The sequence below is a fragment of the Chenopodium quinoa genome, unplaced genomic scaffold (genome assembly GCF_001683475.1).
Source record: "Chenopodium quinoa cultivar QQ74 unplaced genomic scaffold, ASM168347v1, whole genome shotgun sequence".
Classification (NCBI taxonomy): Eukaryota; Viridiplantae; Streptophyta; class Magnoliopsida; order Caryophyllales; family Amaranthaceae; genus Chenopodium; species Chenopodium quinoa.
The window spans coordinates 6,424,318-6,450,026 of NW_018745684.1; the positions used below are offsets into that span (position 1 = coordinate 6,424,318).

Sequence of the window (25,709 nt, forward strand, 5' to 3'; positions counted from 1 at the left end):
TGTTGTGTCTAATGATCATGCACATATTTGTTCTGCTGATACATCTAATAGAAACTTTCTTTCACATATAAAAAACAAAATAAAATGACCATGAGTTTTCCTATCTCATTAACACAGCCTGTGTTGATAGAACATAGAATACCACGACCCTCACAATTTAAAACCCATTTCACCATCTGCCCATTTTGACACGCATGCGCACACGTACACAAATCTGCTCCTCACAAAAAGGCTGAAATTACAATTTTATTCGAGTAATGAAAAGAAAAAAGGCGTCGAGGAAGAAAATTTCATGTATGATTCAATATCCACCCACGAATTTTAAGACGGATGGTATCTTTGACATGCAAAAGAATTTCCTGCTCTCTCTAAAAATACATAATAGTTACATTATACTAGTCACATATTTTGATGCCGGAGCAAGAAACCAGAATCTAATAATGAAAATCCCTGTTAATTGACACAACTAAAATGCTACAAGTTGGAATTGCTCTTTTATTCTGGTTCATGAGCTCTTCACATTGCCAAAAAACCTAGAAAGAGGCAACGGACCAGCAGCCTCATCATCGGTACTAGAACTTTTGTTTCTAGACCTATGTCTTCTTTCCTTCCTTGTTTTCTTCGTCCTAGATTTTGACCTCCTTGACTCTCTCTCTTCTTCATCACTGCTTGAAGACTCAGAAGATGAATCGGAGGAGCTAGAATCTGAAGAATATCTACGTGAGTGCTGCAAAATAGATTCAAATATGACATATTGGTTGTAATATTCCTAATTCCAGCTCATTTTCAAAAAAAAAAAAAAGTAAACAAAATTACACCAACATTTCATAGCTAGATAATCTCTCTTCTTCCACTCTAGAAGTAAAGAAGATAAAAATGTTATAATAGTGGTAGGGCTCGAAATGTTGGTGGGATGGCCAAAAAAATATCATAATAAAGTACGCATAGCAGATGTATGGCTATACAATAATAACCCATTTGGTGGACAGCAAGGGGCTCCAAATGTTGGTGAGATAGCAGAAGCTTTTCGCAAAAATCATCAAATAACAATCCATAGTGGATGTTTGGCTATGCAATAATGTCCGATTTGGTAATCAGTTATGGTAGTGGGTTTGTGTTTTACTTCGCGAGAAAAATCCCAACTCCCACACCAAAATTCATGGCAATGCAACTGCACTGACAGTATATCTTCATAATCTTGCGTACCCCTAAAACCTCAACAGAGTTATTGACAACCTCATTATCATTACCATCATTTCTTACTGCTTATCAAACAAGCAACAAAATCATGATACCAATGAAGTTATGTAGTAACCAGAACTCAGAAGTCGCACCATATGAAGTGCTGCTGGTGAGTGATAGTCTAGTCATATGAATCAGATATCTTAGGCCCCTAAGATAGAGGAATAGAATACAGTGGCGGTTAAGGGTCCACAAAATCAACAGAAAAGTAGAGAGACAGCATAGTGAAGCTTAGAAATCCTTCAAAACTCAAAATTAAATGGACTGCATGATGTTGGTAAAAATGGTGAGCAATTGAAGTAAATTTTCTGTGAATTTTGGTAGAGCACTCTCATAAGTCAATATTGAATAAAATTTTTCTAGCAAACATCAACCACATTTCCAACATATGATGCATAGGCAAAGAGATTATTCTAAAATCAGAGCTTAAGAACTAAAGCAACATTTTGCATAATATATTTCCAGGGAATGTAAAATAACTCTAGATTGTCTTAGACTTCTTGACATCTAGATGAAACTAAAAACAACTCTCAAGGACTAAGTACCCCAAGAAAGTAGTTGATATTAGCACCTTCAATTATAAGAGTTCAAAATTTCGCAAATGAGAACTATATAGTAGATTAATTCCTCCAGGCTCCACATTTCTGATATAGGAAAAGAGGTTATCTGTGAGCATATTTCCTACATTTGCAACATATTCATAGACGTTGACGTTCAATTGCTATGAAATCACTAAAAGAAACAAAAAGAAAAATAAATATACCTTTCTCTTTTTGCTGGAACGTCTTTTTGAGCTCTTATCTTTATCTGTCACAAGAAAGAAAAGCTCCATTATGACAAAGCTACCTAAATCACTTCTACAATGTAGTTATTTGTGACCCAAAAAAATTACCAACTCTATTAAAGAATATAATTTAAAGAATATAAATAAGATAAAGAAATACATGTATATTCATCAGAAAATAGGGAGTTGAGGACCAATCACATTGTAGACTGTACATCGTTCAAAGATTAACCCTGAAAGAACACTACAAATATTTCATAACAAGGAAGCACGGAAGACTACTCTATCCCACAAAGACTCACCACAGGATCTATCATAGAAAGTCCCACCAGTATGTTCTATAGGATGGTCAATCAAGCAGATCAAAGAAAGATTTTCCTCTCCTTGTGTCTCCCAAAGCTGACACGATTGACCAGTGAACACTACCAAAACTTATACACACATCAGAGTAGTGGCGGTTTTGGACAAAAAAATTGTGAGGGGACAAGATTTGAACCCTTAACCTCTCGTTCAAAACAAGTAAAACTATACACTATGGTACACCATTTTACATGTAATATAGGGCTATTTAAGTTTAGTAACTAATAACTCAAAAAAATTATTCAGGGCCCTGATATGCATTGGAGGAACATCAAATTCTTGGGTCACTCCGTCAGTGGAGCTGTAGTTTGCCACAATCCATCATGACATGTTAGAATTTTGGTTTTTTCGAGACCTCTGATATAAAAAAAAAAAAAGAGAGAAGAAATAAGACAATGGATTTGGTATAGCAAGTGGTTATATAAGGAGATAGAAGTATAGAACTAAGTACTCTGAAGTCTGAAAATCCCCTAACCAAACTCTCTAATACAGAAAACCCACGATAGAGCAGATATGTAACGCCTACCAAACCTATATATATAGTAAATTTCTAGCATGTATCCTACAATAAATTTATTCTCGTAAGTAAGAAGCAGGCTCAGGAATGACCCCTCTTACTATTAATAAAGCTACCATAGAAAAATGTATCAGGATAACTGCTGCTGAGGAGTCAGCCTTTGGAAGAGTTTTATCATTCAAAATTATGGTATTGGTGGAGCAAGGAACCTTCTCATTATGGAGTGATAATTCTGAAGTCAATCTTAGAAATATTGCAACAATTCATATTTAAGTTGAATCATGATGAAGTAGATTGCAGTATTGTATTAACGAGACTTTTTGATGTCGGGTCAATATACGAGCTTCAGCAATCCAATTACAAAGCCTCTCTAAAATCACCTTATTGAAATACACCATGAAAAGGTTGTAGTAGCTTGGAATAGTAATATGAGACATTAGAATGTTTCCTCGTGTAGGTTCCCCAACAGCAAGAGCCAAAGAAGATTTAATCTAAATGAGGGAATCACCTTCCAAGATGAAGGTTGAAAATTATGGAGATGATAGGATTCAGTGGTTATAGGAATTGTATCTCTCATTATCTGTTAAATTTTTTTGCCACTCTATGGAAGAACATCAATATCTCACTCTCTACAAAAGCTATCTAAGGAGATTCCAAGGCTCAGACTGAAACTCGCTTTATTTACTTGGGCTGCAATAAATACAAGGTCCCCAAGAAGATGTGCTCAAAGGATTAAAACTTCACACATCAATAAATTTTATGCCAAGAAGAAGAGGAATACATTAATCACCTTAAATGCTGGGAGGAGTTAGGCACATCATCAAAAGCCTCAAAAAATTGGTTGTAGCTTAGTAAACGAGGATGAAGAAAACTTATTTGAAAAGTGTAGTAAGCAAAGAGTCGTCAGAATATTATTCAAGCAAAGTTTCTCCCAAAAAAGATGTAAGTTTCTGTACAATACAAGGTTGGAGCTTGAGTGCTCTTGATGGCATGATTAGTTTCACAATTTCTCCCCTTTGGTACCTTACCCTATTGATCTTAAAAATTCTTCTTCGTATATTAGATATACAGCCAAAAATCTAAACTTTAAGGAATCTGAAGTCAGAAATTTCTTAACCTTTTAACCCTTTTTGAAGCTTGAAAAAGAATTTGTGTAAAATGCTATGCACAAATCAGATGATTAAAAAAACATTCGCTCTATAGTCTATACCCCTTTAGGCAGTGTAGAAAAAATCAAATAATTTTAGAAAGAATGTTCATACATAGAAAATATACTCCCTCTAATCCTTTTTGCTCTTCTTATTTGCATTTTCACATTTATCAATGCAATCTTTAATCGTAAATATTTGTTGTTAAGTGTTTGTATACAAATCGTGATATTCAGAAAATACACATTAGAACAAATCTAACAAGATCCCACATGAAAATGTTTTCCTTATATATTGGTTAACTTTTAGACTGCGAAAAGGAAATTAGGAGCAAAGATGCGGGATTTGAAAAATACGGAGTAGGAGATTTCTACTGGTGGCTAACGTGGTTTCCATCAAAAAGGTTTGGTATACCTTCCCCCCCCCCCCCCCACAAAAAAAAAAATAAAAAATAAAAAATAATTATATATATATATATAGATATATATATATATATATAAATAAATAAATAAGACTTTGTTTCCCAAATTCTAGGTATTCTTCCATACCTTTTTTATGTTTTGAGTTTTTTGACTTGCTACTAGAATGGTTTCTTCCTTGAGAAAGCTTCCGTTCTCTTTCTGCATCTAGTTGAAGCCTGTATTCTCTCATCATCCTGTCTTTGTCAGCTTCCTGTTCACCCCTTTTTACTGCTTCCTCCTGGACAGATAAGATAATCAGTGAGTCCTAATCATCAACGCAGACATCATAGCAAATGATGTAAACATTAAAACCAGAGAAACTGAGAATTTCCTGAAACAACACAAAAGCAACCACTTGTTATTTTCCTACTGCCTACAGCAACAATCAATTCTCTGGATGTCTGCTATATTTGACTTCATTGGGAGGGGGTGTTTACAGATGCAAGCATGTCACATAGGCACTGATAGGGAAACGAAATTAATCACACTAATCTCTCCAAATAGTTGCTACTACTCTTGATCCATGTATATTGCACTCCAAAAAAGGAGCTAACTAGGAGGTAAACATCTAAACAAAGTTTATCACCATCAAGAAATCAAGTGCTTCAGACAAGTATCACCCTTTAAGAGAACAAAATCACGGTCTTGAGATCATAAAAATTTCAGAAATTCAGTGCAGTAAACCTCTATACTACCATAATGTATCTTCAATCTAATTTTATTCAAAAGTTGGCTCATAGCCAAACCTGATTCCTGACCATATACATCATAGCCAAACCTGAATCTTGAATATGTACCTCTCAAGGATAATTGTTTCAGGTCATCCAGTATCAAATAGTTGTATGGACTCAAAGAACCGAAACAAGAATGGCATAGATCTATATGCATTACATCAAAACTATGCAAAGGGCCGACCACTTGGAAATGCCTCACATGGAAGTATTAAGCAAATGAAGACAAAGAGGGTCCAAACAGAAAAACCACAACATCAGCCTTGTAATATATCAAAGAAAAGAGCAAATTAAAAACAACAGCAACATCCATCCATAGAGAAGCCATGAAATCATATGATGGTAAAATAACTATGGCCATCACACCATGCAAACTGACAAATTAAAGATCAGAAGCTCCACAAAACAATTCATAAAAATCTCTAAATTGTTTACTGGTTTTATAACATCTGAATCAGATATTCTGCAGCTGGAAGAAACCATAAAACAATATGTTTCCATCAGAAACATTAGAATATTTCTGCCCATCCAATACTCAACCTAAGGTGAATAAAATGTAGGTTTTTAATTTACCAGATAAGATATGAACATCCTAAAGATCTAAACCAAGTAAACTCTATCAGACAGGAATAGAAAATTCTCTCCTGAATTCATGAAAATCATTGTCATGTGCCACTAGTCAAAGCATCATCAACTTCAAGCAACCCCGTGAATAGAGGTTTCAGGTAATTAGTTATAGGAAATAGAATGCACATGCTCCAATGCATAGAATGTAGTTGTTGAAAATGATAATGGCTTCCTTCGACCTTTACAGTAAACAAAATTCAGTGGAGCAACCCATAAGTCACTTCATTAAGCCGCATCATATACATTTTCACTAATTGATACACAAAGGCTCTAGGAACCCTAATCAACTCATGTTGATCACAGATAATGTGTCATAAGAGATTAACACCATATTCCAGTCAAATACAGAAATGATTGATGCTGAGAAAAAGTATTTGGATCAAAGTATGAAAAATGAGGTAAAGAAGAAATGGTCACCTTTTGCTTCATTTTAAACTCTTCCCATGTGACTGTGTGAGAGGTGCTCAAGTTAGCCAAACGAGCAGCATGCCACTCTGGTGTATGAAATGAACCATCCACCTGCGACTGTCCTCATCAATAAAAGTATAGGAAACAAGATAGCCTACAATGCTTATTGTAAATAAGCGTTCAATGATACGCACACAACACAGTCTTAATGCTTACTTTACACACAGTACAACTTCAATATTGAAGTACTTAATCTAGGGTATAAAGGATCCATGTTTGATAATCCTAGTTATGATTTTCTAACCTAACATAGAAACCTGCAATGAAATAGCATTTTCACATAAAAGTAAGGTGCAATGTAGAACATACTCTCCAATTACTGCCCACGCATATTACAAAACAGAATTCCACTCACCCATAATACAATAGGAAATTAGATGACTTTGTTCATTTCATCCACATCCCTTAAACCATGAAAAGGCAATATATTATGCTGGCACACCACCTAGGGATAGGAGCATATGACAATAGACAAAGCTCACTCTTTAAAAGTGTTGCTTGGACAGATTAATACTATATGATACAATGATACATATTCGTCATTAAGTTAAGAAAAAAGTTTATACTCTTTGTAGACAATCTCTTTTGGGTTAAGATTATATGTCCCATTTTGCGTCTCATATAGTGTGATTGTGTGAGTTGCATCCCACTTCTACCAATTCATAGTTAGTTACTTATTTAGCGTTATTGGTAAATGTAGGCTTTGTTCTTTTCACGTTATTCTTTTTACTTGCTACTTATTCATGTTGAGATCAAACCAAATGATAATAGACCAGACTAGAGAAATTCAAACCAGACCAAACCAGACCAAACGAAAATTATAAAGATACATTATTCAAAGCAAGACCTTAAAGGTTTAGGCCAGACCAAAACACACCAAACCCTAAAAAATTCAAATAAAAAACTGTGGGACATAGATTATGTAGCAGAATCAGAACTAATGGGACATAAAAGAAGACATAAGATACATAGGTCCCTAATGATCACTTTCAGAGCATCAATTAACTACTTTATTAGCCAAAGCAGCTATAAACTACACAACTTATCACTTGAGGAACGACGGTCATCATAAGTGCAGCTCGCTTATTAGGATGCAAGTAGAAGAGAAAAATATAACAGTGATCATCAGAGTATGATAACACATGAAATTTCAACAACTTTGGCATACTTAGAAAACAAAATGCTGGTAAAATTGAGTAAATGAGCTTATCTGACATGAGAAGGGAGAAATATCCAGTCAAAAATTGATGCCCACTTGGTAATGCTAATGTCATTATAAATCCACACACTTCTGCTACCATAAAGGCAACACATTTACTGTTATTTGACATTTCTACAACAACCACACCACAAAATTAAGACAATTTATAGCAAAGTAACACATAATCAACCCAAAACAATTTAAAATCCAGCTCACTCAATATGAAAATACCAATTGAATTACCCAATTAATATTCTAATTACAAGGAATAAGAAGATCAACCAAATTGATAATTAGGTTGAAGGAAAATAGCAAGGAAGGGTACAAACCAATCCATCTTCAACCTCGTCTTGAGCACCACTGCTGGACCCCACCCTGGATCTTTGCATAGCTTTGTAAGCTTGATTTTTACCCATTTTGGGAAATACCCAGATGAAAATTTAAGGTGGGGGGAAGAAATAATGATGAAAGCAGGGAAATTTGAGGGGAAAACTAAAAACCCAGATGAGGAAAATCGTAGAAATTGAAGATTATGAGCTTGATGGGAGTTTTGAAATCTCAACGATCAATTGAAATTTGCAGAAGATGTAAAGGGGTGAATTTGGTTGGAGCTAGGAGTAGTAGAGCAGGTTAATGGATGCGACTTGCGAGGGAAGAGAGAGAGACGAAGATCAGAGAGCCAACGGATGGATGGGAGGGTCAGGACTGACAAAGGACAAAATTGAGAATGTACTAGCCTATAGGTGCCCTCGTGTTTATTTTACATTCGGGCGTAAAGTTTAACTTACGAATAGACATACTACGTATTAATATACTATGAAAGTAAACCAATCTAAGTTTTGTTTAATTAAAAATGAAAATTGTTAATTTCAACCTTGAGGTTAGGGTTTAATTCCACTAGAGACACTTTGTGGGTGAAGATCTCTTATCTTTCTCCTCACTTTCAAAGTTTGTAAATTTTTACTTCCTTCCTTTAATAACATTGTAATTTGCAATTATATGTTAAATCCACAACTCAACTTTCTCCTAATTAAATTTCATTTTTCACATTGTCATTCATTAGATTTTGATATTTCAAAGCAAAAGAGAGCATGAAATATGTCATAGCAGAAGCTATTTTGTGGGATACTGCGTCCAAGCTCAACAACACCAAGCTTTTCATAGAAGAAACTACAACTCTTCACATAAGCATTATTGTCTCTTGAGCACGAGATTATAAACAATCATATTGAAGGCAATGATCTCTCACTAAAATACATTTGGTCAGCCCCATGGCATATTGAGCATATCATAGATCTTTGTTAAATTCTCAACAAATTCGACAATTGGAGGCTTGGAACATTCAACATTTCTACGAGGAAATCCAAGTTGATCTCGGTGATAAACTTGGATAATTTATCAAATGGCATTTTTGTAATAAAAATGTCTTGGGATTTGCAAAAGTACAATAAACAACTATTTTATCAGTCCAAGTGGGGTCACCTGGCATGTAAAAGCAAAGTAACGGTAAAACAAACAAATCTCAACGTTAACTCCTACTTCACAGCCTTTAACTCAAGGTGAATTAACTAGCCATAAAAAAATAAGACTAAAATGACGAACAAGCATACAGTAAACTGGGATTGCGGTGGTGACTGGTCGGTTTCGATCCACGTGTGAATAACGATTGTGGTAGTGGCTAGATCAGGTCGGGATACGGTGATTTCGTAGCCATCAGCGAAAGTTTGTGTTCATATAGTTCTTGCTTGACTAGATCGAAAGCTCATCTTTAATGGTGAATCAATGAAGAAGGGAAATATCAATTACCCTTTAGGGTTAATCCTACCCTAAATTTCTCTATATTTTGTACGATTTTCGTTTGATTTGGCGGTGGAGCCGCCGTTAATATCAATGTTGGTGTTAGTGTAAGGAGGAAGATAAAGATGGTGGTCTTGGTGGATTAAATTAATCAAAAGCTCATGAGAGTGGGTTTGTAAAGCAAAGTGGTGCTAGATCTGACCATTTCTGGAGGCATTAAACCTCACAAGTTCAGTAATGGAGTTTTTGCTAAATTTGCAGAGTGGTGTTATTCCCAATCCCAAAAGTGAAACCACTTAACAATGGTTAACACTTCACCCTGCAATGTTTGCAAATGGGTTGAAAGGAGTCAACTCCACGTGATAAACAAATGACCTTCAAACCCCTAACTAAAGACGCGAAAAGACAATTATTCCCCGTGATAAACGCTCCAGATTTATCACCGAGGTCAACCTGGGCTAGCTCCATATATACCAAGAGGAAAATCGAGTAGCGGACTAGATTGCTAACATTAATCATGAAGTTAGCAAATTATACCTTGCATCTTATCTTTCGATGCATTAAATAACCCTCGTGAAGAGGGTTTCTTAATGTCTTCCTTTTCCTTACCCGCGAGCAAATAAGTAAAATGACGAAATTACCCATGTACAAAGTTATAAAACCAAATAATGCGAACTTGTCAATTCCTTCCCTCGTCTTCCTCCTCCCTTTAACTTCCTCTCCGTATTCTCTCCTCTCTCTCCAATAACATGCACTGAGAATGACAACATTGAGTTGAACTAAGGCCATATTAATGGTATGAAATAGTGTGATTAATTCAAAATTTCACCCTGTTGAATGTTAAATTTTGATCATATTGTAGTTTCTTTTGTAATTTCAATACCAATTGCCTCGATAATCTGTAATTTCTTATTTATTTTCACGTATAATCTTCTAATTTTCCGGAAATGGTCTTATTCATGTAATTGATTTTGTAAGGTTTAGGGTTAAGCAGGAGTAATTATTAGGATATAAATAGTTTATTGGGGAAAATTGAATTGTTGGGTTGTGCTTGTTTTTGGAAATTATACAGCATGCTTTCAGAGTTACAGAACATGAGTGAAAAATTATGGTTGTGCATTGTTTTCAAGTGACTATTCTTTAGGGAAACGGCGAAACAGCTTAAGGTGAATGATTTTGGGTTTTATGTCCACATAATGCGAGATTATTTAGGCCTGGTTTTGTTCTCCAGTAAATTCAGCTAAGATAAATTCAGAAAAAGTAAGTTCAAATAAGGGTTGATAAAGGGTACACTAATACAATTTTCAACTAAAATTGGTTTTAATAAGTTTAGATAAGTGAAAATCAGGTGAATAGAACACACCCTTACTCTAATGTGAGATACTTTGGCCGGAAAGTTTGTTGTTTATTGATCACTGAATGATTTTTATTGGATGGTGGTTGTGTGTTGAATTCTTGAACATAGATTAGTTCTTCATCCTGTTGGGCAGGGGGTGGTATAAGGCTTCATAGTGAGTTTCTTAGTGGGTTTCTATATGCTGAAGAGAGCGTGTTTGGAAATTGGAGTATACATTAGTTACTTTATGTCTCATAAAAGAATGGTAAAGTGTAAAGAAGATCAATTCTCTAGTGATGAGTGCGTGTTTGGAAAATGATAGAAACATTAAATACGTTCAATTTGAAAAGTTTTTAATTGCTTTTGGAGATTTATTTTATCAATTTGAGCGCTCAATTTTCTTTGTTTCTACTTAGTTTTTGTGGTTTAGTAATTTATTGATATATGACATAGATATTCAACTATTTTGTTCATACTGGATGTTGAGTGAATTGTGTCATGGACTTGAACTCTTCTCCACCGCTTAAAGATGATGAAGAGTTTTGCAAAAATCATTTGGAGGAAGATGTAGCACCGCAGAATATCAAAGAGTCATCAGTTCAAATCCTTCGGCGGGTATGCTATTATGCTATATATCATCTTAATAGCTATGCTGGATATATGTATTGGTTATCTTCTAAGCATCATCTTCACAGAAGAGTATCGTATCTTGAATTCTTGATCATATGTTTTCTATTTTATTTTTGTATATTTTTTGGAATTGGTTTGAGGAATGAACTGCCACATATTAAATGCTTGTTATGGTAACTATGTGCCTTGAAGTTGATGCATGTTTGAAAGAAAGTTATTCAGCCTTTTCAAATATTGAAAAAGGGTTGTAGGATGTTACAAGCTAATACTATCATATGACATGCTTCACTAAATGTTGTGGAATTCAGGCAGCAGGAACATGTGAAGCTTTATTGATAGGGAATTTCTGCTCTTCCGTGTACCATTGGATAGACTTGATTTAACAATTACATTGTATCCTTGTTAACATGATTTCCAAAAATTTGGTATTACAACATGTGAAATGCTGATACAAGGTGGTTATGGGTACTTATGGCTAGGTGTCTTATAAAAGTAGGGTAAGATCAAATGGTGCCGAAAGAACATATTTACGGCATTTAATGGTGAGGTGGAAATTTTATGAGACAAGTTTCTGATTTGTTATTTTGAAGAATGATCCATACAACAGACGTGAAAAGGAGATATTGTTCAATATAGCTTTCCAGCTTTAGAAATTAATTTCAGGGGCATGGAGGCATAAGTAAAAATTAAAGAGTAGCAACTATATTTGTGTCAATTGTCAATTTGGTTTTTATTGACTATGGATTATGGGGATTGAGGACCCGGTCTTCCTGGCTCTTAATTTCATTGTTATTGCTGTTCGTTTTTTCCAAATATTGGCTGTTTGGAAGGGAAGGCTTTGTAGTGTACACATTGTTTTCCATATGGCTGTCTTTAAGAATCTTCACTGGACAGGTCTGGTTGTTGTATAATCCCTATTTTTGTATGTATCCTGATTCCTGAAGCTTTATACATAGTTTTCAGCTCTTTTATGTTTTGGAACTTAGTGTTCACCTTTCTTTTTATTTCTCTCTTCCTAACAGTAAAAAACTAGAGCTTATAGCTACATAAAAATTACAAAATTCTTTTGTAAACTTTGTCTACTGTTTGATTACTAGTAGCATTTTAATGGCCTTTTGTGCTAAGATAATTCCTCATGCTGCCTCAGGATGTTAACCAGAATTTGAAACATGGATAGATTGTGCTAAATGTAATCTGAATGTTGGATGATGCTGCATTTCTGTTTAATGCCCCTTGCAGGCGGATTGGTTGATTCAGTTCTATTCAATATTATTTAATTTATTTTTTATTATTTTTGTTGGCTTTTCCGATCTCTACTGTAATATGAATTGGTCTTATTATAGGAGCGTGAAGAAAGACGGGAGCGATTGAGAAGAAATCAGATAAACAATAGACCAGTTCTAACTGAGCCCTCTGTCTGTGAAGAAGGGCCTTACTTGAAGAAGTTGAAATATGATGCACACAGGCTTCCCCCTGGTAGATTTCACATTGAGCTTTTAGCGTAGAAATTTGTTTGTATGCATACAAAAAGTACCTGTTTGGATCTATTGATAAAGTTCCAAGTTTTGCAAAATTTTTGAAGACATTTTGTCAAATTGTGTGTCTAGTTGCATGTAGTCGCCATGCAGTTTGCAAAACAGAAATCGAGTGCAGTTTAAGTGAGCCTAGATCTTTTGGCTGGTGGACTTTTCCCTTTATTGTTGGAACTCTTGGAAGTAGTGTTGTTTTTTGAGAACTGTTGCTGGTTCAAAACTTGGATTTTATCATTCAAGACTAGTTATAGATATTTTGGTGGACATTGGGCACAATCCTTTTTTTTTTTTTTTTTTTTTTTTTTTTTTTTTTTTTTTTTTTTAACATTTTCAGCGTGTGTGTTCGGGTCTGTTTGGTTCATGTAGTCTTCTTTTCACTCTTAGTCTTTTATTTTTATTATTTTAACCTCATCTGAACCATGTATTTTGTGTATAGGTTGGCTGGATTGTCCGAATTTTGGTCATGAAATTGGCTTTCTTATTCCTTCGAAAGTTCCTCTTAATGAATCTTTTAATGACTACGTTGTTGATAAGAAACGATATTCCTTTCGGAATGTGTTAAGGTTGCTTGGCCACAAGGTAAGCATTGTAAAACTATATTACATCTTTTTTCTTTTTTTTGACGGGGATGGAAGAGGGTCTTATTTGCATGGTTGGTGAAAAATTTTACCTAGTATGGGCTATTAGTTGCATTGATTTTTGTCTTTATTGAGTAGTAGGCCATGCTCCCTTGAAAATTTTGTACTTTGATGTTTTGAAGCAAAAAAGCACTGGGCACTAAATTTTTTTTTGCTACTGTAAATTACAAAATGTTTTGTCAGCTGTGATTTTGGGTCGTAATTGTTGCATTGGCACTATAATATTTCATAGGGGAAGTTGAAGTGTGATGATATACTCTTGGTAATAATGGATTATTGAAGTGTGTAGAAGCAACAACAGTGCCTGAAATTGAAAGAAGCAAACTAAATCTGCCAAAGGGAAAATTAAAGAGCAACTGCAAAAGAGAGGCATAGTAACAATTGAACCTAAGACCAGGGACATCTCACCAGATAATTTAGTTAAAACTTTGCCATTGATGCAAAGACTTTTAGTACATGCACTTTAGTTGTAGACTTTAAATGTTATTATAAGCTTTGTTGGGGCTAACACCCTTTTGCCCATGTGTAGAAGAAGCTATTACGTTCGGCTAAGATTCTAAAAGATTGAGCTCCTCCTCTGCATCCATCTCATTCTCCGGCATGCAAGGGAAGCCACGTCTCTCAAAGCACCTAGCTTAGATCCGATTCTCTAGCAACAAACATTATATATACCTTATATTAATTCATAGATCACATCCGAAGTAGTAAGAACTATAGAAAAATGAATTTAGTTACTTGATTATTATGAAATTACGGGAAAGGCTGATTACGAAATGAATGATAAGGGAATAACTCACTTTGTTGAGAATAGATAAGGAGAAAGAATTATGTGACACTACTATGAAATATACTTTATTTTATGGTTTGCAAACCCTAATATACGGAAAGCATAAGGTGTGTGTGAGATGGTGGTTTGAGATAAAGTTTAAAGTGATTGGGGATGTGTGCCAAATAGAGATAGAGAAAGGGTTGTGGACTTGGAGGGATTGGGATGGGGGTTATAGAGAAGAGAGTTGAAGAATAGGGTGAGGAGTTTGTCAATAAAGTTATGATGGTTGTAAGGAGGTGCTCTTGACTATGAGAGTTTGGTGTGAGTTGGTGATGACGAATGGCTTTAGTGGAAATGATTGGGAAAAGAGGAAGTCAATTTGAGGTGAGGGCTTGGTGTATGTTGGGACTTGGGATGTTTGATCTGGGATGGCGGTGTTGTGTGAGTTGAGGTGAAGGTAGGGAGTGGACTAGTGGAGTGAAAATTATATCATGCACCAGGGACCATAATCCACATTGTGGTCCCAAATGAACAAATAGTTTAAATATATAAATATTCTGTTAATAAATTACGAACATTTAGCTCATATTATATGAATGTTTACTTTATACAGTTAAAATAATTATGAACATTTAGTTCATATATTATGAACTTATATTTTAGAGACTACTAGCATATAGTATTTTTGTGTTTTTTTTTTTCTTACTTCAACAATGAAAATGAACATATAGCTCAAAATCTATATATAAAGCATATATGTTCACAATCTTTGAATTATATGCTTAATATATTAGAACTATTTTTTCATTTGAGACCACATCCCGGGTGCAAGATATAATAACTGGGAATGATGGCTGTGAGGTGGTGTGGAAGAGAGAAAAGGAGCGTTTAGGAAGTGAAAGAAGTGTTTGAGAAAGGGAGACAGATTGCTGTGATGGAACTTAGATGGAGGGAGTGAAATGAGAGAGTAAGGTCTTATTTTGGAATAGAGTAATCTCAAGGTAGTCTAAGGTTATTTGAAGGAGTTATTAGCTTTTCCATTAATTCTCTAGGCTATGTTGGATTATAATGCTTATTTTAATGCTATTTCTAAAGTTTTCCAAAAAGTTAAATTTGCTTTCTCATACGAGATCTGCTTTCTGATTTTGCAATACAGGTTTTCTATGGGTTTAGAAATAGTTTTCCTGATGGTCTTTGACTACTAGGGGTGAGGCTGTGTACGTTTGGACCTCCCCATGGATTAGTTTGCGGTTATTGTTTTTTTTTTGCTTTGGCAAGCTGGATAGAGAAACCTTTAATCCTTTGTTGGACCTAGTGTATAATTTGGATACCATTGTAAATTGGAATTTAAGTAGGTGGGTTAGCTGAATGTTATCTTCCACAAACGGTTGTGTAAATTGAAGAGTAAAGTAAATGCTAGTACTCTTTGCGAGGTTTGAATTATGAAGGTTATTGCCTTTTTTCAGCTTGGTATGGTGGTTGATTTGACAAATACAGATCGTTATTACCAAATGACTGAGGTTAAGGGTCTTAAGTATTTAAAGGTACTGACTACCTTTTTAGAAATTTCAATCTTTTTTTTTTTCGTTTTCTCAATTAAGTAATATGAAACAGTGTATGAGTGGCTGAATGCATTCTATTCTGTCTATTTATTGTAGATTCGGTGTCAGGGACGTCATGCTAGACCCGATAATGAGTCTGTAAATAAATTTGTCTTTGAGGTAAGCATACTTTCTGTCATTTATACAGTGTAATGCTATCTAATATGTAAATGATGAAATATATTTCCTTATTTTAGATTGTGGTATGAAACATGTTGGATCCGTAAACATGTGATTTGTTGCCAACTTCATTCTACTTTCTCTAAGAGTCATCTTTTTGAACATAACAAAGTGTGGTTGTGAATTTTGATGGTAGAAAGGGTTTTTCTAATGGTTATTGGCAGTGTGAAGCTGCATGGGTAGGTGGGAGTTTGAGACTGCAGTGGTCAATGATTTTGGGTGAATACAAGGGAAGGGGAAAAGGAGGTGGTGTGAATGGAGGTCAGGGTTGTGGTGGTTTGCCTAGGATATGAGGGAGGTGAGTTAAGATATTTATGTAATTAGATTAGTTATTTTAATTATGTTGATTTAATAAGACTTAGATTATAATAAGTAATTCAACTTTCTGGGTTTTCTTTACCTGTTTTTAAAAACAAAATAGAAGTGTTGCAGTTATATTGAAACATTACTTATTAATTAAAGAAAAGTGTCGCAATTTTGCCCATATCCCCTTGCTAACTGTGAATTGAAAAGGTGAATTGTAGTAGCAACTTTTTTTTTTTTTTAAAAATTTTTGGCTTACTTTAACAAAATAGGTAGCAAATTGCAAATCCGTACCAAATATCAGATTAGCGAATTCGGTAATCTTGTAGCTTTTGTGAAAGTTGCATTTGTTATGATGGATGTGTGGGGATACCTTGAGGGATAACAATAGGTTGTAGATATTTGAAGAAGTTAGAGTTACGGATATTGAGGATATGATAAAGCAGAACTGGCTACATTGGTTTGTGCATGTGAGACATTGACTAGAGGATGTATCAGTAACGAAGGTAGAGAATTAGGATAATGGAGATTTTAAAAGGAGACGAGGGAGGTCAAAGATGACTTGGATAGATGAGTTAGCAATGACATAAAGAAAGTGGATTTGCAGGAGCGTGTAGTATTAAACGGAATGGAACGGGAAAAGGAGGATTTTTGTGGATGACTATGACTGATAGATGATTCATGCAGTCGATCCCATTCCTTTTGGTATAAGGCTACGATTTATTGTTTTTGTTTTTGTTTTTGTTGTTGTTGTTATTATTGTTGTTGCACTTAATATGAAATGGATGAAGAAAATATTTCCAAACTTAGCTCTTTTGATTGTTTGCATGTATATGACCTTGACTTAAATGATAGGTTGCACAATTTATATATAATCAAAGTGAGAGGCAGCCCAGAAAATATGTTTTTGTCCATTGTACTCATGGCCACAACCGGACTGGTTACATGATAGTTCACTATCTGATGCGGACCCAGCAAGCCAGTTCGGTGACTGAGATCAGTTATATTTTTGGTTTCAATTGTTCATTGCTTGAATTATGTCTTTTCGATGATACTCTTAAGTTAATTCATCCCTTTGGTTCATTTGGGCAGGCTATACAAACTTTTGCAAAAAGTCGGCCTCCAGGGATCTACAAAGAAGACTATATTAATGCATTATATGATTTTTATCATGAAACTAAACCTGACTTAGTCGTGTGCCCGTCTACCCCAGAGTGGAAGAGGTCCTCTGATGTCATTCAAAATAGTGATGCCCTACCAGATGATGACGATGGTGTTTCAAACGCTTCCATCATGGTAAGAGATCATTTTCCTGTTTTCTCCTTTCATGTACTCAGTAACCTTCTATCAAGATTTGAGGGGGTCCAAAATAGCTTATATGAATTTAAATCTCATTTTCATCTCCCCCTTGGCAAGGCTTAAATCTCCTAGTTGATTTTATAGTTGAAATTTATGATAAATATGAGGCACAGCTAGACAGTATGAAGTTTCAGTTGTAAATTCATGGTTGAGCTTGAGGTCAGACTTGCTGGACGGTAGATTTAGCTCCTGAGTTTTTTCTTAGCCTATGCCTTCGGTTTTTGCATTTTTCTTTGCTGGATAGTAATCATGTCACCTTGCTAATTTGCAAGTTCCCCTTTTCATCCTCATGATAAACATATGTAATAACACTTCAGCAGTATGGAAACTGAAATCCTACGTTACTTTCTGCTGTCTATATGTTTAATTCTGGTTTACTGTTAATTTTTTTTCATAGGTTTTTTAGTAAGTCATATAGATTGCATTATTTTCCGGCAATTCTGCTACAGGGAAAACAGGAGAACACTGTAAGGATGACCAATGATGATGTCTTGGGAGATAAAATACCTGATCAACAAGAATACCACTTGCGAAGGTTTTGCTATGACATGCTTAAACCCCCAGGGGTATGTGTAATTTGTTGAAGTGTCTATTAGTTGATTAAGTTTGGAGGATTTGCCTGTTAATATATATTGGTGTATAATTTTTCTTTTTCCAGTCACAATTTTCAACCCGTTTAATTGTTTGTATCGGTGGCTCAATTTTTTTGCCCCTATTCTCTAAAGGGAAAATATTTTAGCTAGATAGTTTGCTACTTATACACAGTTAACACAAGGTATCTTATTCTTTGTATTCTTCGTGTCGATGTGTTCTCTTGATCTGAATCACCTTTCTTGTAGAATCCTTTCGGTTCATTTTACTGACGTATCCACCTTTCGTGTGCCTTTTGTTGTTCTGCCTTGTTTGTTTGGAAAGTTGAGTTTACTAAAAAGCTGGGGCTTTCAAATGGACTTGTCTGCATTACAACAAATTTGTTGCGGAGACCATGGCCTTATGATTGTTAGTCTTTGGCTGTTTACTTTGTTCTTGTGTAGTCCCTCTGTTTCTCTTGTTTTTTTAAAACGGTTCATATGCGATCTGGACAGAACTATCATTTCCTTTATACTTGGCAGACCTGTGTTGGCAGAATTTGCTTGTAAAATCTGTATTAATATCACTTTCTCTTATATTATTCCCTTTTTTTAGGGAGAGATCTATTTCTTCTAGTGTTTAATATGTTATTGGTAGCTGTCCTAGCTGAATCTGTTCCTTACTGCTCGTGTTCATGGTTCATCTGTAGATTTATAAGTTTTGGACTTACTTTTCTTCTGGTCCATGCATTTCTTTGTATGATATACGTAGTAGTTTGTTTTCCTTTTTTCCTTCACGCATAAAAGGCTTTCAGTTACATTTTCACTTGTTCTGTTGTCTTGTTATCAGTGGTATTCCATTTAGCTGTCTCTTTTAGAATTCTCTTAATTATCTTCTGACGAATTTTCCTAACATATTCTCTGCTGATATATTCTTTAATCTTCTATTGATACTACTAACTTTTTCTGAATAGACAAAGGGAACTAATGATTTTTGTCACAGGCAAATTCCCAATTTCCGGGGTCACATCCAGTGTCTCTAGACAGGTCCACATTCGTTGCACATCTTGTTATACAATAAAGTTTCCTTTTTTTTTTAGTTGATATAGAAAGTTAAGGTGTAATTGTACTATTGCCAATTTTGATCGTGCTAATAAATTTTAGCACACGTGCAAACTTGTTGGATTTGCGGCCTTTTTGTTTTTAGTGATGAGCTTAGAGCCTTATAGTGACTATAATGTGCTACAGACCTGACAACCTCCTTCTAATAAGTTTCCATGCATCAGAGATTTCTTATACATAACTGAGCTCTTTGAACAAGGGCCTTGCAATATTTCTTGATATAGATTTAGTGTTTGGTTTTCTCAATAGGTCGATTGACCACATTATCAAGGAAGGATAATGTGGCTTGAACTTTGAATTATGTTATGAGAGCAATTCATTGTAGATCCCACTATTTGGACCAGAGATTTCACCAGTACGGAGATTTTTCTGGTTGTAATTCATCTCCAAATAGTAATTGTTTTATCTAGAAAAGAATCCAGAGATATTTGGGACTTGGCAAATTTGGGACCATGGAATTTGATATGACGAGTTTAAGGGTTTTAGGGAGTCATGAGTTAATAAAGTAGACTTGCAGTGGATCACCCTGCCACTAATCTTCAGAGTCTGGTCCTGGCATTAAATTCAAACATTTGTGGGATGAATATTTGGCCATTGTTTGTGGTAGTTATCAACATATGCAGGTCCTTTTATAAGCCTTTCATAAATTCAATTTTGTTTTATATTAAGTAAACAAAATTTCTCATTCTAATGTTTGCATTTCCTAGTGTTGTTTAATTGATGAAAATTTACAATTTTCATTAGACATGAAACCTGAGAACAGCTTTGAAGTTCAATTCTCTTAGGTGATGTGAAGTAACACTTGATATGCTGCTTAATAATCATGAAGAGAGCTGTAGAGGCATCTAAAAGGAACATTAATTATAAAAAGGGGAAACTATCTGTCTATAATATATGGGAATAAATAATGCATAATTTGCTGTTTGCGTGGATGCCAATTGAACTATCTGTCTAATGGGTCCATTTGTATACTGGGATTCACTTCTGGTAGAATGCTGTAGTGCATTCTTTTTTGCAGGATCAAAATATTTATTAACTACTTGGTGATATTCATATCTTTATCCATTCATTGATCAACAAAACCTTGTAAAGAAACTCAAGGAAGACTTTAATGATAACCATCAAATCCTTCTTCCTGAAAATAGCTATAAAATGGACTGGTCTTACTTTTAAAGTTTTTTTATTTCCAGTTGAAGTTTTGAAGCATCTTATTGCCATGTTATGTTGCAAAAACATAAGCTTATAATATAGCAACAATTCTAAGTTGGTTGCTTCTTATCAATTTTGTGTATAGGGTCAAGTTACAACTGCTGAGGCAGCGTTACTACTATGCTACATGGAAAGCTGATGGCACGAGATACATGATGCTCCTTTCTCCTGATGGGTGCTACCCAATTGATAGAAGGTTTAAATTTAGGAGAATGCAGATGAGACTCCCTTGCAGAAGTAGGACTAAAGTATGTGATTGAACCATGGAGAACTTTGGACATATTAGAAACCTTGACCTTATGGCTAAATATAATTTAACTTGACCACTGTTTTATCCACAATCTTATATTTACGTACTCACCCAAAAAATACATTAGGGGCCAGGAATCCTTGATAAATAACTTTATATTCAATGGATATCTTAAATGATGAAATGGCATTCATTATGATCTTAAATTGCTTTGCCATATCATTTAGCTGATTTCTTTTTCCCCTTTATGCAAGTCTGAATTTCATCAGTATACTTTGCTTGACGGTGAAATGATCATTGATTCCGTAAGCTCTCAAAAGCAAGAGAGAAGATACCTGATATATGACTTGATTGCACTCAATGGTGTGTCTATCATAGAGGTTAGATCTCTAATGACACTTGTCACAAGTTAGCTATGTTTTACCCTCTTGCCTGTTGATTTTTTTTTTTTTTATTGTTATCTACTGTGATAATTTTTTCGGTAGTAAAACTAAGAGAGACATTTACGGCGGTATCTTTAATTAGATTTGATGACTTCTCCATTTTAGTTTTGCTGCACCAACTCTACCAAGCTTGAATTTTATTTTTATTTTGGGTATCTTCATGACAGGTTACAATGAAAGGATTATGTTAGATTCTTGTCCCTTGTAGTATGTGGGTAGTTCAATATACAAATGAATAAAGTCTAATTTTTCAGCTTTTTGCTTAATTCATTTGTCCATTGAGATTATTTTCTACTACAAAGCTAAATAAACAACTGTGGACAATTTTTTTAACAACAAAGATGAATTACATATATAATGTTTAGTGCAACAAAAATGAGGCGTGCCTTCAGCTTTAATCTGTTCCCTTCTGGTTGTTGATTACACAATTTTTACTCCTGCATGCAACATATCATTCTTATCTGATTATTTAATAATTACACAGCCATCCCAACCCCCCTCCCCCCTCCTCCCTCCCTCTCAAAAATTGGGACAATTCTCTACATTTTGTTTAGGGTGGTAAATTATAAAAGAGTGCCAATTGTTGATCTAAGATTTTGAATACTTTTATATGAATTTTTATTTGTAAATCTGTGATTGCAAGTTCCTTCCATGGTTCTGATCAGTGTATATTTGCAGCGACCCTTCTCTGAGCGTTGGATGATGATTGAGAAAGAGATAATTGAACCCCGGAATCAAGATCGGAAACGGATGTTAGAATCACATTCCAAACCTTCTTACAGATATGACTTAGAGCCGTTTAGGGTATGTAGCTAAGTCCACTTTCTAGATACTGCTGTCTGATGATATAGTACTTTGTATATTATTATTAGAAATTTTTGACAAGTACCTTTGGACATTTGGAATTTTATGTTTTAAAATTTCATATTACAACCTAGGAAGTTTTTGTGACCTTTATTTTGCCTTTTCTGTATTTAATGGTACCTGATCAAATGTTTCCCAGGTTAGGAGGAAGGACTTTTGGTTGCTGTCAACTGTTGGAAAGCTTTTGAACGAATTCATTCCTAATCTTTCACATGAAGCTGATGGTCTTATATTTCAGGTGCTTGTAGCTTGTTGATAGTAATTTTAAACTGTCACAACTGTTCCCTGTATTGCCTAACTTCTGTCATTAGATTGGTTTCTACTGCATACCAAAAGAGTATCTCACTAGGGATTTTGAATGTTCTATAATAATGATATGTTAACGTCTCATCCCTTCTAGAATAAATAATATCTAAGTATTTGTGTATGAACAAATCAATACAGAGGGGAAGAAGGAAGTGCAGTCTTCTAAATAACAGAGTTCTAGTTTTTCACTTCTAATTCAACATTAACATTACTTTCCACAAAGAATTGCTGTTAGTTATCTGATCTCTTTATAAAAATCACAAATTTACTGTTCTTATTATCATATGCCCCTTCTTTCTTCTGGAGCTTATAAATGTTAGGATTCAAGTGCTCCACACTGTTATTAGGACAGCCAGCACACCATGATCACACTATTAATCTGGTCCCATTACACTTGTGAGGGAAACTTGTTAAAGAAGCTGATACAAGAATACTCAAGAGTTCAGCTAGCTGACCCAACTCCTTAAGCATATTTAACTTGCCAGAATTCTGAAGGCACATGATATTCACAAGGAAAATAAGCTTATTACGTTGGTCAATTATTTAGATAATTATTTGTGTTAAGCTTCACACAAAGGCCTTAAATATATTGGAACCTAGGTATAACCTGTCAATGGAACATGTGTCAGTGACCAATAAGCAGAATAACAACTTTGGTAGTAGCAGATATCTGGTTTCTATATGGACTTTGCATCTCAGCTGCATATGATTCACTGTATCTTGGAAATTCTAAATTGTCGTCAAGAGTTCTTTGTTAAATTTTGATCTAAATTAATTCAAACATTCAATCTGGATTTGACCTTCCGTCTCATGTTGGATGGTGCTTCCTGCTTTTTACAAGGCATTAAAATTTCTAGTACTCTTTTTATGGAAGGTTTAACCACGCACTCTGTTGTTTTTTTTTACTCAACTAGGGTTGGGATGATCCCTACATTCCGAAAACGCATGAAGGCCTCCTAAAGTGGAAATTCCCTGAAATGAACTCAGTTGATTTTCTGTTTGAGGTGTTTCCCTTATAATCGAGTTTCATAATGTGTATCTTCTCAATTAAATATTTCAAATTAGTCTGTGGCATATACAAAGGTATTAATCCTTTTTGTTGACACATTGCAGATCGGAGAATTTGGTTCTGAGGATCTTTATTTGTATGACAAGGGAAAGAAGCGATTGATGGAAGGCAATAGGGTTGCTTTTTCTGGTGAATACTTTCTCTCTTTATTGTTTTCTTTTTTCAGCTTCCCTCTTTTCTGATTTTCTTCACCTATACAATTTATATCATCAGAATTTTGTTTTGTGTAAAATGCCTAGTGGTTGAAGCTGTGGTTGGATTGTAATAAGGCTAATGGGGTGGATGAGTATGGAATTGTGTGGCTTTTTTAGCTTCTTTGCTGTCTGGTGAATGGTGCTTTTCCTATTTGTTTTGTTTTATTAAGGAAGATGCATCTTATTCTTGTGTGCAATGAGGAATTTCACCTGTCCTCTGTTTTCTATGTATTCCTTTTGTGTTTTTTTCCTCTCAATAATTAAAATAATCTCAAAACTTCTACCTCGAGCACACACAATGGAGCCGTTTTCTTTAAAAAAAAAAAAACCACAAAAAAAAAAAAAAAAAAATCAATATGTGGGATTCAATTTGTAATTTTTACTTGCTAATAATAAACCTTCTTAGTTACTAAAAACTTTATTCACTCTTTTGCATTTTATCTGTCTTGCTATGAGCGTTCTAGTTTCTGTTTTAATATATCTCAAAATAAAGTGAACACGTTTGTAAATGGCGGTCACAGTTGGGTTACTAGAGCAAATTATATCGGTACTTAGGATTATTGGCAACCTAATCAATATTATTATTGTTTTGGTCTATCTGTATCAGGCCACTGGCGTATGTTTAAACTCTCATATGCCCACTCCTATATCCTAATGCTTGTTCAATATTAATACCTTACAGATGGTTCTTATTCTTCTTTGTATTCTGGTAAGATTATTGAGTGCTCTTGGGATACAAGGCAAAATGTGTGGCTCTACATGCGAACCAGGACTGATAAGTTAACTCCAAACGAATTCAGTACCTACAAGAAGGTTTACCCTTGATGATTGACTTCTTCCTCAATCGTAAATTCGTAATTATGTAATGGTTGATATGTTCTTCTTTCCAAAATAGCATGTCAAGAGTTATGATCGTTACTGCATTCTGCAGGTTATGAGGAGCATAGATGACAACATTACCCAGGATGTATTATTGAATGAGATAGGTGAGATCATTCGCTTGCCTATGTATGCTAATCGGATTAAGAATGATACTATAGCTCAGAAGAAAGCGAAAGTACGACAGCAAGGAAAGATCTAAGGTGAAGTGGACTATCTCTGCCGCAATTCATGTCAGTTAGGGCTTGCTGCTTGGGGCTCTTGCCTGTGTATATAGACTTTTGGTAATGAATATATCAATTATATTCTTAGAAATTTTCTGAATCTTTATAGGTAGAAAATTAAATGATAAGCATGTTGGATGTGTATATTTTCATAGGCTTTCTGTTTCGTTTCAGATTCTTTAAACACAGTATAATCTTAGTTGGGCTTTAAGACTACCAAACTTTGTACTGTAAGATCCCTGAAGAGCTTAAGCAGCTGAATGGGTTAATCGATGTTTATATGCATGGTTGATATTTTCATGGATCAATCCATTCCTAGACACAATAATAATCATAGTAACATGTTATGCCACGGACCAACCCGTCCAAATATCATGTTTAAGCGGAGAAAATTTATTATAGTATGATTAATTAATATAGTGCTACATATAAGTATATAACTCGATGAATCATTATGAGTTTAAGTCGGTTCATTATGAGTTTTGGGTAATCCAATTCTCTCTTTGTCAAATACTTTCTATGTCAATTTCTTTGATCCTTTTTTTGTTTGCGCTATATTCTTTTCTCTGATATTTTTTTTTTATTTTTTTTTGTTTGGAGGAAATTCTTTTCTCTAAGATTGGTCTATGCCTCTATTACCTTATCTAATACTTCCTCTGTCTCTTTTTGTTTACCCTAATTTCCTTTTTATGCCGTCTCTTAGACATTGCTTCATACTGTTAACGTACATAGGGACATCACTTTATTCTCACAAAAATACTTTAGATCCCACCACCTTTTCTCTCTCATCAATTTCACTCAACCAAAATTTAAAGTGAAATACTTTTATGGGGCAAACAATTAGGAACGGAGGCCGAGGGAGTACAAAATGAAACTTTCTGCTTGTAATCGAACTT

General features: G+C 34.7%; 2 protein-coding genes across 2 annotated transcripts; one reads left to right on the plus strand and one right to left on the minus strand.

Annotated features, from left to right (window-relative positions):
- Positions 1 to 205: 205 nt before the first annotated feature.
- On the minus strand, positions 206 to 8,294 carry LOC110717544 (zinc finger Ran-binding domain-containing protein 2-like). Its single transcript, XM_021896271.1, has 5 exons — positions 7,869 to 8,294; positions 6,288 to 6,389; positions 4,600 to 4,750; positions 2,006 to 2,049; positions 206 to 727 (listed from the first exon to the last, which is right to left on the minus strand). The coding sequence occupies exons 1-5, from the start codon at positions 7,953 to 7,955 to the stop codon at positions 506 to 508; spliced, it is 606 nt and encodes a 201-aa protein (XP_021751963.1). The 5' UTR covers positions 7,956 to 8,294; the 3' UTR covers positions 206 to 505.
- Positions 8,295 to 9,928: 1,634 nt separating this feature from the next.
- LOC110717439 (mRNA-capping enzyme-like) lies at positions 9,929 to 24,809 on the plus strand. The gene is made up of 18 exons (XM_021896138.1): positions 9,929 to 10,132; positions 11,126 to 11,287; positions 12,646 to 12,778; positions 13,271 to 13,413; positions 15,708 to 15,785; positions 15,900 to 15,962; positions 17,181 to 17,319; positions 17,416 to 17,621; positions 18,134 to 18,250; positions 19,257 to 19,300; positions 20,670 to 20,832; positions 21,089 to 21,214; positions 21,956 to 22,081; positions 22,281 to 22,379; positions 23,362 to 23,451; positions 23,561 to 23,645; positions 24,393 to 24,523; positions 24,642 to 24,809. Exons 2-18 carry the CDS (start codon positions 11,171 to 11,173, stop codon positions 24,789 to 24,791), a joined length of 2,010 nt encoding a protein of 669 aa, XP_021751830.1. The 5' UTR covers positions 9,929 to 10,132; positions 11,126 to 11,170; the 3' UTR covers positions 24,792 to 24,809.
- Positions 24,810 to 25,709: the final 900 nt, after the last annotated feature.